We start from the raw sequence: 14,939 nt of genomic DNA on the forward strand, positions 1-14,939 counted from the left end.
ACAAGAAGAACATTATGATAGGCAGATTTGGGTCCAGGGGTCCTGCTCAAACTATGGCACCAGCCAAGGACAATACAGGCAGTAAACTTCAAACCCCTACCTAGATATAGCCAATGGACCAGACATTCTCCACAGTTGAGTGGAGAGTGGGGTCTGACTTTCATACGAACTCTGGTGCCCCATATTTGACCATGTCCCCTGGATGGGGAGGCCTGGTGGCACTCAGAGGAAGGATGGCAGGCTACCAAGAAGAGACTTGATACTCTATGAGCATATACAGGGGGAGGAAGTCCTCCTCAGTCAAGTCATAGGAGAGGGGAGTAAGAGGAAAATGGGAGGGAGGGAGGAATGGGAGGAAACAAGGGATGGGATAACCATTGAGATGTAATATGAATAAATTAATAAAATAAAAATAAAAAAATATTGACTCTCAGGTGTCAAAAAGCCTCAACCAGACTGTAGCGTGAGAAGTCCCTTTCTCTTCCCTAATGGCTGTGCTTCTCAACCTTCCGACTGCCGTGGTCCTTCTCATGGTGGGCTGACCCCTAGCCATAAAGTTGTTCTTGTTGCTACTTCATAACTGTAATTTTGCTGCTGTTAGGAATCGTAATGTAAGATCTGATATGCAGGCTCTCTGAGATGCGACCCTGTGAAAGAGCCATTCGACCCCAAAGGGGATGCAACCCACAAGTTGAGAACCACGGCCTTATGCCTTTTTCTTTTGGTCCTGTCTCAGTCCATATATATATATATATATATATATATATATATATATATATATATATATATATATATATATATATATATATATACACACACACACACACACAAACATAAACATTAGACACCGCCTTGTGGGAGATTCAGCCATGTTAGGCTTCCTATTTCATAGATAAGGAATGGAAGGCATGGGAGAGCCCTTGGCAGTGCCACTCACAGGGAGGCAGGCAGCTGACCCAGCCGGCTTTGCTCCTGAGTCCTGGCTAGTCATCAGCTCTGACCCCTGCTGTTGCTTGGAGGTGGTGTTGCTTGCTTACCTCTGCCCCCTCCCTTTCACCTTGTCCTCTTATGGCCTCTGGATGCAGGGCCTGGAGCAGGGAACTGCCAGGTTCTCAGTGTAGGGCATGATACAGAGCTGTGGAAGCGGAGTGAGTGGGTGGCCGCGCCACACCTACTTAAGTGCCCCTTGGCAGTCAGTCCCCCTTCCACCATTCAGACTAGGTTTAGTTTACAAAAGGATTCTCTGGGCTTTTGGTAGATAAGATACGGATGGTGACATGTTCTGCTGTGAGCATTTAGGAAAATGAACAAGGGAAACAGAGTCACCACCACACAGCATGCTTCCCTGCTGAGCTGCAAAAGTCTGAGTCCCTCTCTCTCTGTCCTGCCACGCACGCACTCACTCACTCACTCACTCACTCACTCACTCACTCACTCACTGCTTATTGAAAGAGACAGACCTATGGAAAGAGGGAAGGGGAGACTGTGTGACCCCAGCTTGGGTTATTGGCCACAACCACCTGAGGCCTCTACCCTTCCTCAGTGTCTACGTAGCATAGTAAGTAAATACAACACCACTGGATCCCTTTCTGTGGTAACTCAGTCATACTTACCGTGTAAAGATAGTCAACCCACTGCCCAGAGTCAGCAGCCCTGCTGTGAGGGAGCAGCAGAGCACCAAGGGTAGCCTGTGCAGAGCCTGTCCTGGCTTTGCTTTACCAAGACCCAGCATCCCTAGAAAGAAGGAAGGGAGGAGACACACTGTGGTCAGGCTGGTCACACCCCCAGGTTTACCTGAGCCCCTCCAGCAGAGGAGTCTGAGAGTAGCATCTGTTTTTTTCTCTCCCTTCTCAGATGCTGCTGACCCCTGTACCCAGCATGCATCTCTTCTGGACCAGTGAATATGCATCATGATAGCAAGGTGGAGGCTAGTCATTCCACATTTGGTCCATTCTTATGCAAGAATTATTTGCCAGTTTAGGGAGAGAGAGAGAGAGAGAGAGAGAGAGAGAGAGAGAGAGAGAGAGAGAGAGAGAGAGGGAGTTCAGTGGATAAACTATCGCTCCTCAGCATGAAGATGAGCTTTAAGGCAGCTGGTAGCCACAAGAGTGCTGATGGATATGGCGGGAATCCATGGAACAAGCTGGCAAGTAGACAAGGCTAGCCAGGAGAGCGCTGGGTTCAACTGTGAGACCATGGCTCAGTGGATAGCGTGGAAGCAGTCAATGAAAGAGGTGACGGTGATGCTAGCCTCTGGCTACCATATGCATGTCCTCTTATGTGTACCCACACACACTTGGACACCCATGCAGGCGGGCGTGTGTGCCTCATAGACACACAATTATTTCCCCATGAATGTTACTTGATTTTTTTTCTCACTTAACAATCATATTTTATTCTGCCTTTTTGGGGGACGGGGTTGAGACAGGGTTTCTCTGTGTCGCCTTGGCTGTCCTGGACTCGCTTTATAGACCAGGCTGGCCTCGAACTTGCAGCGATCCGCCTGCCTCTGCCTCCCGAGGGCTGGGATTAAAGGCGTGCGCCACCACGCCCAGCTTATTCCGCCTTTTTAAAAGCCCTTGTGGAGAGAGTTTGAAATGGTAGGAGACTGTGACGATGGTGGATAGAGGATGGTGGGTAATGGATGCAAATTATATTCTCCCTTTTGTTAATGTTAGCAGATACATTCCTTTTCCCCGGACTTCTCTTTGGTATCTTAACCCTCTTACTAGGATTTAACACGAAGGGAAGTCTCCCAGGCCTATCTGACGTAATTTCCTGTGCTTTGAAATGGGCGTGGGGCCGGGCACCAAGCCTGAGTGGCTGTGAGTAAATTAATGACTTTAACTTTCAAGGCTGTATGCCGCCCACATCGGTATAAAGCTATAATTTTGAGGCAGCTGGACAGGTTCATTACCCATGAGCAAAGTTAGTCTGGTCCTGTTTCTTGGACAGGAAGCCATTAGCCTGCAGGATTGCTTCAGGGCTAATATTTCTTCAACTCTCACATCTTCCACCTCTTGGAAGGACCTGAAAGACAACGTCGGGCTTCACACTGCCACTTAGAATTTAGCCAAAATCAAACAGGTTATGAAGCATGAGTTGTGCGTTTCTTGAGTTGTCTCTGTTACGGGCCACATAATCCGCCGCCGTACCTTTCTTACACACTTGCACATTCTCTGGTGCTCGGCAGGGAATCAGCTGGATGACCCACCTTGCTTTTTAGGTCCCTCACAGCACAAATGTACTCCAGCCCACACTAAGAAAACAGGGGCAAAATTGTCAAGCCGAGTAGACGGACTGAATTGTGGAAGCAACAGTGTCAGTCTCATCTTGGGAGTTTGACGTCGTTGTCTGGGGCGTAGTTTCCTGACAGAGGTGCCACAGGGCTTCAGTGGGAACAGTGTGTGCTCTTGAGTTTGTCTGGCCAATCGCAGCATGCCCACCTCAGACCAGTAACAGCAGCATGTGTCCAGATACACATCTGTCAGACTGGCCTGCCTGGAGTACGCAGTCAAGCCCGTTTCTTTGCTCTCCTGCATGCTTCATTTTCTGTTGCACAGTAAGCTTCTTCAAATTGGGACTGAGCAGTTTTGGCAGGGGATCTCCAGGGTGTAGCAGATCAGTGTGTGTAAATGTTCTCTCTGAACATGAGCACCAAGTGAACCAAGACAGTTCAAATTTCCCTTGGGGAGCAGGCTGATAGAAAGTTCCGCCCCTTTCCTGTATGTTGTTAAAGATGTGTCTTTCTTGTGACTTTGATGTTGGGATTAAATCCACGACTATTGAAGTGGATATAGCTTTTTAATATTCAGCTAAACATTTGGTTGTTTATGGTATGTATTTTATTGATAATTTAATTTTTTTTTTTGAGACAGTATTTCTCTTGTAGTCCTGGCAGTCCTAGAGTAGCTTTGTAGACCAGGCCGGCCTTGAACTCACAGCAGTCCACCTGCCTCTGTCTCCTGAGTGCTAGGATTAAAGATGTGTACCACAACTTAAAAAAAAAATTTAATGATATTTATTTATTTGTTTTATGTATATGAGTGCTCTGTCTGCATGCTGGAAGAGGGGATCAGATCCCAGTATAGATGGTTATGAGCCACCATGTGGTTCCTGGGAATTGAACTCAGGACCTCTGGGAAGGCTGACAGTGCCCTTAACCACTGAGCCATCTCTCTAGTCCTGATTGATTCATTTTAAGGGTCAGTAACTTACTGGAGTGTTTCTTAGTGGCAGCAGGGCTACAATATCTTAATTTTGCTGAATATTTGGAAACTTTGGTTTATAGATGAACAAGAGAATGATCTAAGTGTTTAGATTAACTAATGGCCCAATCAAATAAATTGATTACTTATTAAGACTTACCCTTAAAAAAAAAAAAAAGACTTACCCTTGAGTACATTTCCTCAGAGATGGGAGACCCTCGTGCACAGTGGCTGAAAGGTAGAGGGATTGATACACACTTGTCAGCAGGCCCCTGGAGCCGGGGAGAAAGGCCCTTGGAGAACGCCTCCACTCATAATGCACCCCAATATCTGAACTGAGAATTTTAGTGTTAGCGAAGTTGGATGTCGGCTTGTTGGTGGTTTAAGGATAGCCACGGCTACATGGACCACGTCTCAGAAAACAAGCAGACAGAGGAAGTCTTGGTGTTTCAGAGGGGGCAGGAGCTAAGGTGGGACCTGGGGATGCTGGTGGGGAGATCAGCTGTGATAATCCAGAGATTAAATCCTAATCTAGGCTCATCACTGGGATCAAGACCTTGGTCCTGTGGAAAGCTGAAGTCTCTGAGCCCTGGCTCTGCCCCCTTGTTTCTGTGCTTCTGGTTATGTCCACCACCAGGCAGGCGGGTGGTCATAGTAATGCTCACCGTCAGGCAGGTGGGGTCGTGACTGGAGCACGCCTGTCTGGGACACCTGGCACCCACTGTAACCTAAGCTTTTGTCTGCCCCGATGGCAGGAACCCCTGGGTTCTGTGCGCTGTCCTACTTGAGCCTTCTGGTGCTCAGGGAGGTGGGACACGTATGTGCTGACATGTAAAACAAAAGAAGTTCTGTTTTGAGTTGTGTGGTGTTGACGTGGCTTGCTGCATCCCCTCATGCCCGGGCTGGTTACAGAGCCGCATGACTAAAGCATTTCCTTGCAACTGTTCCTTGGGTGAAAACAACGGCTATCTGGAGAGAAGCAGCACCCACTGATGCCTGCATGCTTCTGCGTGCACCCCCAAAGCCCTCCTTGCTTATAGAGGTGCTGAAATGAGCCGCCTCCTCATCCTTCTCCCTTCGCATAGACACCCCTTCTTCACCAGAGAGTTGGGGGTGATAGGGATTACGGCTGAAAATAACTTTTTAATTACGTTGTAAAAACCTCAAAGTAAAACATTTTCCAGTCTTAAAATATAAAAAAAAGGCATTGTAAACACAGCGTTACGTACTAGTCATTAAGTACATCAGGCAGAGGCAGAACGAGCCACTTCAACTGCCTGGCCATGGGAGCTGGTTGGTGGCCTCAGAATGTGGTTAGTTCTGTGGCTAGGTGGACTCTGCTCAGGGCCCATTTGTAGATTGGCATTGAAAATTGCCAGCTGCAAAAGCTGTTTACCTAGGGCTCAGCTCTCTCTCCCTAGTTTTCCGCTGTGCTCCCCATGCAGAGGAATATAGTGCCTTGTGGCCTGTGACCAGTATTAGATCATTTACATATTGTGACAACAGCTCAGTGGGGAATAGAGTAGGTTATGAATCCAGCAAGAGGGTTCCCAGTGTGTGGAATGTGCGCTGGGAGCCACAGTGGTGGGAGTGGGCCTCTAGTGGTGTACCTACGACTGCAGAGGCCCGGGGTGGATCATGTAGTTGGGATTCTTTTATTTTTGCCTGGGGAAAGAATATGTATTGGCAGGTGAGTGAGGCTGCACAGAAGCCAGATGTCTCACATCTGAAGGATTTTATGTCATGTCAAGAGTCTATGTCTTGTGTGAGGGCACCTAGAAGCCACTGAAGGCCACTGTGGGAAATTTTTAGGAGGAAAAATAAAAGGAGACCTGTGCTAGAAACCTCATTTTGAGGAGAGTAGTGGGGTCAGAGGACTGTGAACACTGATTAGGATATCTATATCTGTCTATCATCTCTATCTGTCTGTCTCTCTATCTAAATCTAAATCTCTAGCTAAAGCTAAGGCCACCTGTAGGAACACTGGCCGGAAAGATAAGGGGAGGGTGGAGGCAAGGGAAGCCCACGGCTATTTAAGTGAATGAGATGTTTATTGTGTTAATGGAACTGGACTTCTTCTAGCAATCAATCTTAGTTGGGCTGGTATCCATTCACATAGCTCACGGATTAAGTTTTTCTACTTCGGTTCAATTCCCTGGGCTCCTCTGTGCACAACATTCCTTGGGCTGTGTTGGCTTTACAGAACTGTACGTGTGTGTGTGTGTACATGGGTGAGGTATAGTGAATGCACACACACAGACACAGAGGGACACAGAGAGAAGCAGAGACAGAGACACAGGGGCAGGTGTCCGTGTTCTTCATTTTGCATTGCATAGTCACAGAGACTCAGTTTCTCTGTATGGTTCTGTGCTGGTTTGCAGATCAGATTCAGGGTGCTCCTGGACACATGGTTTCTTTTTAATTTGTGAAACTAGGAGAAGTCAGAACCCCTTTTATAATGCCTTTTGGATTACTGGCCTATTACATGTTTATAAATTAACTTCCAATGCATCATTAATGCATAGTTAATGCATAGTTAAAACATCAACAAAGTCGACAGATTGCTTCACATATTTTAAGGCATTTTTAATACCCTAGCAAGCCTTTGGTCTTTTTGGCAGGTCAGCTTGTCCTGTATAGTTTGTGGGTAAGAAATTAAAAGCCAGAGTTGTTATGTTGACATTTCTTTGAATCAGGAAAACTTGTGCTCCTTTTTAGCCCGTAACTGTGTGATATTACAGGCTGTCACTTCTAAGACAGGGTAAATTAGCAATCAGGTGGTTGTTAAAGCAGCTGTGGTTCTTACTAAAATTAGAATCCATATTGTCATGTGGTTTTCATGTGCTAGTCTATGGACATATCTACATTCCTGATGTGTGTGGTTCATTTTTGTATATAATCTGGGCTCATATGTTTTTGTAAAGATTACATAAGTATCAATTGTTTGTTTGGCTTTTTAAAAAATATATTTTGTAAATATTAATAAGAGTGAAAGTTTAACCTTTGGTCTCTAACATTCTTTCATAATTAAATACATTTACAGAAGATTTCAACTAGTTAAAAATGCTTCCTTCCTGTGAGAAACAGATCTAGAGGTTTGCTGTTAAAAGTATATCCTCCCATACACACAGCTAACACTGCCTCCCTGAGTTAACCCGCCCCCCCCCCCAGCTAATACTGCCTCCTCGAGTTAACCCCACACACTCAGCTAACACTGCCAGTCCTAGTAAACCCCCTCCCACAGATAATACTGCCTCCCCACTCCCCTAGCGAACACTGTCTTCCCGAGTCATCCCCCCACAGTGCTCATACTGCCTCCCTGAATTAACTCCCTTCCCCCCCCCCCCCCCCCCCCCCCAGCTAACACTGCCTCCCTGAGTCCCCACACACCCATCCCCACCTCCTCCACACAGTGCCCACACTGCCTCCCTGCACTAGAGCAGCATCCTGCAGGCTCTGCAGTGGAGCACTTGCTCAGACAGGATGACGTCACCCTCTCTGCAAGCAGCACGAGGGCGGGGCCACCACGCAGATGTGGAGTTTTATCACCCTGCCCTTTGTGTTCAGGAGCTCTGCCAATTAACTAATGAGTAAAATTCAGTAATTACCACCAAGGCTCCTCAGTAAGCGAGGAGCTACCAGCTTACTATTTAACTTTTTTTTTCCGTGCTTGCTTTAGAATACTGCCTTATTTATTAGTCTTATTTGTGGCACAACCTGTGTTTCCATAAGATTTGCCTCAGTCTTTCCCTCAGGCGAATTTTCAGTTTCATAATTAGTGTGGGGTAGCTGACAGGCTAGTGGACCAGTGAGATGGCTGGGAAGCAGTTTGTGGGCGACATGGCAGACAATTCCGAACAAGACACCGAAGCGACTTTATCAGGAGCTCCGCCTGGTTAGTAACTGGGGTTTTAAATACCATGTCTACTAAAAGGAAAAAAAACAAAAAACAAAAAACCAAAACCATTTAGGTGAATGGTTATGTAAAATTCTAAATGACTAAAATCAGCTAGAGGTCCTAGTGGATTGCCAAAAGAAACTGTTTTAGTTTAAAAACTGTCGTGCTCTTAGCTCAGTTGATTGGGCTCATCGCAGGGCTGTGTTCTCACCTGTGTGGAAAGGGCTCCTGGGTCAATGAGTTGCGGAAGCTCCTGTATCCGGGAGTGAACAAAATGGAGGTCTGTTGCTCCTTTTTGTTGGTTGATGCTGGTGACCAAGTGATGAGGGAAAGGTTCTGTCAGAAGGTCACTGCAGCACTTACCACAGGGCCTGAGGACCAGAAGTGGCCAGTTGATCTGACCGCTGTGCTGTTACATTGTTGACATTCTGGCCCACTGGTTCTTCTAAGAGATTTCCCATTGTCAAATGACAACTGTGGGGCCATTTCCTTCCCTGGGTGAAGAGGGTAATTTTCCCTCTTACAGTGGCAATCATAGTATGATTGAAGGCTAACTACACAGAGCTGATCTTTCACAAACTGAAAATAGAAAGTCCTGTGGGATACTGGGAGGGTGCCAGGAGGGGGCTTAGTCTGTTTTTCACTCATTTGTTCGTTTCCATCCAGTACCCAGAGCTTTTGAATACTTTGCCCTTAGCTCTGTCCAAAGCAAGTCACCTGAGTGAAAGAAAGATGGAGAGGACCCATTGGTAGGGAGCACAAGCTCAGTGTTTGTCCGGGTCGAGCTATCTTAGAGTGAGCATACTAAAATATTTAAATATTCATGTTTGGAGAAAGGGAAGGATCGAGGGGGACAGAGAACGAGCCTGAAGCTAGAAAGAAATTCACAGAGTCCTACCTACACAATAGTGTCTGGTGATAACCATGGCCCGATTGCAGGTGCTCTTGGTCATGTGAGCATTCTGATCGTACACAGCGTAGGCTCAACTCAAAAGTAGTTGTCACTTGTCATCTAGTTCTTGCCTGGCACTAGTCCCTGGGCTAACATTTCATTAAAATCTGCCTTGGCTTCTTTATCTTTTTGGTGCACTTTATTGTGGGTTTCTTTGTTTGCTTGTTTTTGGTTTTTCCAGACAGGGTTTCTCTGTATAACAGTCCTGGCTGTCCTGGACTTTTTGTAGATCAGGCTGGCCTCGAACTCACTGAGATCCGCCTGCCTCTTCCTCCCAAGTGCTGGGATTAAAGGCGTGTGCCACCATGCCTGGCTTATTGTAGGTTTTTTTTATGGAACTTAGAAGTTACATAATTCAAACAGTGGACACAACTGAATGCCCCTGAGTTTGGCTGGTGACCTTCCATGCCTCCACCTTTCTCTCCATCCTCTTCAAACTCTAGCAGCTTTCTGTGTGGTCTCTTTGTCCATCAGCAGACCCTCTTGGTCACACAGGTACAAGTGTTGTTGCCTCCTGGTCTCAGGCACAGATATGTTCTGCGGGGTCTCAGAACATATCTCTTCAAATGATGCTTGTTGCTTAGCAACCTCCCTGTGGCCCCAGGAAGAGGTAATGCTTCCAGGTACATACAGGCCATTGAATCCGGCAGCTAAGTCCTTTTAATTCATAAGTCAAGAAAATCTTAGGAGTCAGGCCTTTCTGTGGTTAGCCTAGAACCCTTGGGGCAGCAAAATGCCATTTATTTTTAACTTTTAAGGAAACTTTTTTTTTTTAAACAGACTCGTACTCTGTTTTCATAAATAGCTCTCTGGGGGCATGGGCGAGAACCTGCCTTTTTGATCAGAGGCGCTTTTGTGGTTGGGCTTTTAGATTTTTCTGCTTTTTATTCACTTGCCTGATCTAGTCAGTGTAGTCTTAGAACATAGCCATGCTTCCTGATTATCACTGTTTTAGCCACACACTTATTTTTTTTTGTATTTTCTTTTTCTTCCCCATGTTCCCTTTCTGTGGAACAGTTAGTCTGATATCACAATTAAGCTGGAGGGACCTGATGTTGCAGCTTGTGTGTCTGAACATATGGATGCATAACAGTGAAAATGCAACACACACACACACACACACACACACACACACACACACACACACACACACACACACGCACAGTTCACCGCTGACCTGGGTGCCTCTTTTCTCAGGAAGCCTTCTGTTTAATTGGATGGGGAAATTGGGCGAGTGATAAGACTCAGGAACAACAGCTCTGAGAAGCTAAAGACCAGGTCACATGGAGTGAGTGTGTGGCTCGCAGTGGGGCTTGGGAAGTTGAGTTTTTCTAGAAAGCCTCTCTCTCTGCATAGTGAGCTCAGACTGGTGAGTTTTTCTTCCTGTGTGGTGGCCTGAAATACAGCAACTCTAACTTGTGTTATCCACTCCATCATGGCCAGCAATAAACAGAGGTGGTTCAGAAGGTCGTCAGCCACTGTCAAGAGCTTTGGAATGCTAGCCAAGTCACCCAGCCCGCTGCTGACTGGAGGGCTGTCTTCTGCTGAGGATTTTGTGATTGACAAGAGAAGCTCAGGTTCTACAGTGCAGGGCCGCAAGTGCTGACACTCATATTGTTGGGGGAGGGTTGTCATGTGGACAGGACTGTGTGAGCGTTGGCTTGTGGGAATGGTGGGAAGTGGGCGTCCTTGTCCCTGGACAGTGGACAAGGATTTCTCTTGTTAGACACTGTTAGGTTTGATTGATGGCTGCACCTCTCTTCATTCTCACAGGGCTCCTGCTGCTCAGAAGACTTCTCAGTCTGCTTGTTTATTGGGCAGTCATAAGACTGATGCCTTTGCCTTTGCCCCACTGTCATCTTTATCCACCAATCAAGTCAAGTCCTAGGAGTGAGCTACAGTGATAGGGAGCTGCTGAGACTAGATTGCATTCGCTCAAGGGTTCTGAAGGACCCTGGCATGAAATTGTAGACCTCTTGGCTCAGGTGGTTTGCCCTCTGGAAATAAGCACTCTTTTAAATCTAGTGTGTTGCTGACACACAGCAACGGTGCTTTGAAAGTAAAGAGGCCTTGTGATCTGGAGACTTGAGCTAAGGTCAGACCTAAGTCTACCAATATCTAGCTGGGTCATGCCAGAAAGTTCTCTTGAGTCTTCTTGGTCCTTGGTGCGTGTCTCTGCCTCTAGAGTGCTGGGGTTAAAGGTGTGGGCCACCATTGCCTGGCTCAAATGTCTGCTTTTTCAGAGGGACCACCTGGAACTTGTCCCTCATACCCAAGGCTCAGGAAAAAGCAGGAGCTTGGGCTCCCGAAGTTGACACTTAGTTTGAGTACTCTTTTCCCAGATTTCTCCTCTCTGTTTCACCTGGCACAGAGCAGCCCTGAGTATAACCTAGTTCTCAGTGTAACAGCTCCCAGGCTTCCACTGAGCTCTGTCCTCACTAACAGCGAGAAGAGAGGAAGGTGAACGCAACACCATTTCCTTTCTCCCAGTGCACACCCTGGTTTTCATCGCACTCCAGCGCCCTGAGAGAGAATTGACATGCAGCCTTGACCTAGGGAACCTCCTGCTTTTGCCTCTTGTTGCTGGGATTACAGATGCATGGCAGCGTGGCTGGTGATGGTTTATGTGTATGTAGATATATCACGTCTGGGCTAGTCAGCACACTTCTTAAACTGTAATGTTCACCAGGTGTGTGGCCAAGATCACATTTTGGGTCTTTTTCTTGTCCTATATGGCAAAGCCAGAAGAATGGAGATGGGAAAGCTATCTTACTTAGTAATGGGCAGTGCTGGTTGTCATGGGCATCTGTTAGAGTCTCACGACAGCAGCATCCTAAGGCATGACCATAAGTAGGAAAAGTTTTATTCCACATTCCTAATGGCCACCCTGGTGAGTGGGATGGACATGTTCGGCTGTAGCTCTTTCTACTTAGATGTTGTCTTAAGTTGCAGGCTGCGTTCTGACTTCTTGTAAAATTCTTACATGGCTTTCTAAGATTTTCTGTCTTTAGTGAATGACCTTGGCCACCTCGGAAGTTGGAGTAACAGCAGGCTACCTTAGCCATTGGTGTCCTTGGCAGGGTACAACCCAAAAAACTTTAAGGAGGGGACCAGGGCGGGGCATTGGCCAATATGGGTTATGCACAATCCCCCACTGTCTCCCAGGCAAGGATTGTTAATCATGCTTGGAAGACTGAGAGAAGGAGGAGGCAGCCTCGAGCTCCCCCTAGAGGCTTTACTCTGTAACGACTAGCAAGCTTTATAAAAAGCTGCTAATGCTGCAGTTTTCTTAATTCTACAAGGTTAAAATGAAAATTTGTCAAATGATTGGGACTGATTACATATTGTGTCTTCTGGGGACAGAGCATGACTGAGAATCTCTTGGGACACCATCTATGGACGCATGTAAAGACCATTATTAAGCATTAAAATATAAGAAAATGCTGAGGTCCATCTCATGTGTTCACACATGGTCATGTTTCTTAATTGATTTATTGGTTATGATGAAAGGTGAGGTGTTGGCGCTGGGTAGAGGGAGCATTTCATGTCAGTCAGGCAGCCCAGTGACTCTTTTCTCTCTGTGTCTTCAGGGTTCCGCAAAAACGATGAAATGAAAGCTATGGATGTTTTGCCAATTCTGAAGGAAAAAGTCGCCTATCTTTCAGGTAAGATCCGCCTTTGTGCCCCGACATTAGAGTCTAATTAAAGTAACTCACTTACCACAGCGCATGAAAGCACTGACATTTCATGGACTTTTACAACTCTTTTATTCTTGAAAAATTAATGCCCAAGGCATTTTTTTGGGAGGCAATGTGTACATCATAAGCCAGCAAGCACTGCTGATCAAACCATGTCTACTGTCGCTCCACAAACATCTGACTGCACTGCCTGAGATGTTAAGGGCAACAGCTGCTTGTTAGAGACCTTAGTGTGAGCAGTTGCGAGTGTGGCCACACTCAGGGGTTTTAACCTCTGTGCCTTGTCCCACATGGCTCTTTGTTCCGTTACCTGGCAGGAAAGGCTCCTGTTTTCCAGCTAGTCTCCTTCAGGGCTGCCCGTTCCTGGAGTTGTTAACAGCCATATCTTCAGCTGGCTGAAACAACCTGGCAGCTTTGTCCAGCCAATGGTGCCCTGTAAGAAGACCCCACCTTTCATTCCCAGCCCTCTGCCATAGTGTGGAGTCAGCCCAGCTAGCCCCCTGCCTGTGGGACATCTGTCTTCTCTCTCCTCTGCACAGGGAAAGGCTGTGCTTCTGGTCTTCTAGCTTTCTTCCTGAGATTGATAGGCAGCTTTATAGGATGGTACCAGTGAGCAGGAGTGAGGCGACCCTGTGCTCCTGGGCAGTCGTGTTAGATTCTGTTTCTTTGGTACCCAACCCTTGCACTGTCTAAAACAAGCATGCTGTGTTGGCCTGGGGCAGCCTATGGTGGCCTCTCAGGTTTAATTTACAGCACTGTAACCACTTTGCTTCTGGGTGACCTGATGGCATGTGGTTCTGTTTGTATTTAAGATGAAGCTTGTATGGTGTTCTTGCTGGGCTTGTCTTTGTTCACTCTGTTAGACTGTCTGCTGATTTTGGAGAAGTGAATCTAATTCATAATGAATCTGCATGGTTAATAAAGAGTAGTACACAGAAAGAGGAGGCTTCGAGTTGTTGACAATACTTGGATGGATAGGTAGGTGGGTGGATGGATGGGCAGATAGATTGTAGACAGACAGACAGACAACTGACTAACTCATGGATTACAATCTACTTGAGTTTTGAAAGTAGTGTTTATTCAGTCTTTTCAGGTCATCCCTGATAGTTTGTATAATTGCTTGTACCAGTTTGTGAACTATCAGTTTTGTACTTAAAGTTGGAGTAACTAAAACATTCGACTTCCAAACCCAAGAGGCATTGTGAGGCAGTTCAGCAGGTCCATCTGGAGCACCAGGCCTAGGTCTGAGAAGGCAGCCTGCTGCCCATCTGCTCCTGGGCACCGAGACCTCTGTCACACCACTCTGTGCTTCCTAGAAGTACAGGAGCTGGGCACATGCAGGCAGGTGGGCACATGCAGGCAGGTGGGCACATGCAGGCAGGTGGGCAGTGACAATTACTAGCCTTTGTTTACCTTCAGCCCACTATTAGGCAATTTATTATCATGGCATTTTTTTTTTAATATAACTTACTGTAAAGCCTAAAATGTCTTGCTTTTTAACTAATCAAAAACCAAAACCATTGGTCTTAAGAGTGTCTCATAAATCTTCAATGAAAGTTTAATTCTGTGGGGTTAAGGCTTTGATGGAGAGAGATGGTTTGTGGTGACCACAAATGAGGACAGAGCATTTTAAATTATTAAGGACAGCAGAGCATTAACCAGCTGTGCAAGCAAAGTAGTTAGGAGTTGTTGCCAGAGTCTTAGTGTTTCACAGCTCCTGACCAGAATTAGCTGGGTCATGTGAGGTTAAGATTACTTTAGGCTATTGTTATCTTTTATATGAAAGGAAGGGGGGAAATTGTAAAAATAAATGGATTATGTACACTGTATTTTTAGGGAAAGTTCTAAAGAACAAATGGATTCTCAGAAATACTTTTTACTTCTAACTTTATTTCTCTCTTTTGTTTAATCATGGTATAATTTTGCATACCATTATAGTCTTTTAAAAGTAGATGTTAGTGCAGTCACAGACTGTCTATCCATCACCATGGTCTAATTCTAGAGCACTTTCATCAATTCTCAAAGGCTCTAACGTTTTCCCTTTCCTCTGCCCTGGGCATCACTCATGTCCCTTGTTCTGTGACTTGCGTTTGTAACATACCAGGAGCACTGTGGCACCTTTGCAAGAGCTCCCCATAGGTGGATGTTTTGTGGGGGGCCTTGTAATGCGGCAGTGTGGACGG

At 46.2% G+C, this 14,939-nt stretch overlaps 1 protein-coding gene across 5 annotated transcripts in view; it reads left to right on the top strand.

Moving 5' to 3' along the window:
• Positions 1-14,939, top strand: part of TRIO (trio Rho guanine nucleotide exchange factor) — a 290,433-nt gene that overhangs the window by 88,801 nt on the left and 186,693 nt on the right. For all 5 annotated transcript variants that reach the window (XM_084781263.1, XM_084781260.1, XM_084781259.1 and 2 more), the window contains exon 2: positions 12,649-12,723. In XM_084781263.1, the coding sequence (XP_084637389.1) occupies positions 12,649-12,723 (75 nt within the window). The remainder of the gene's footprint in view (positions 1-12,648; positions 12,724-14,939) is intronic.

This window comes from Acomys minous (assembly GCF_964271855.1).
Source record: "Acomys minous genome assembly, chromosome: 5".
Lineage (NCBI taxonomy): Eukaryota > Metazoa > Chordata > Mammalia > Rodentia > Muridae > Acomys > Acomys minous.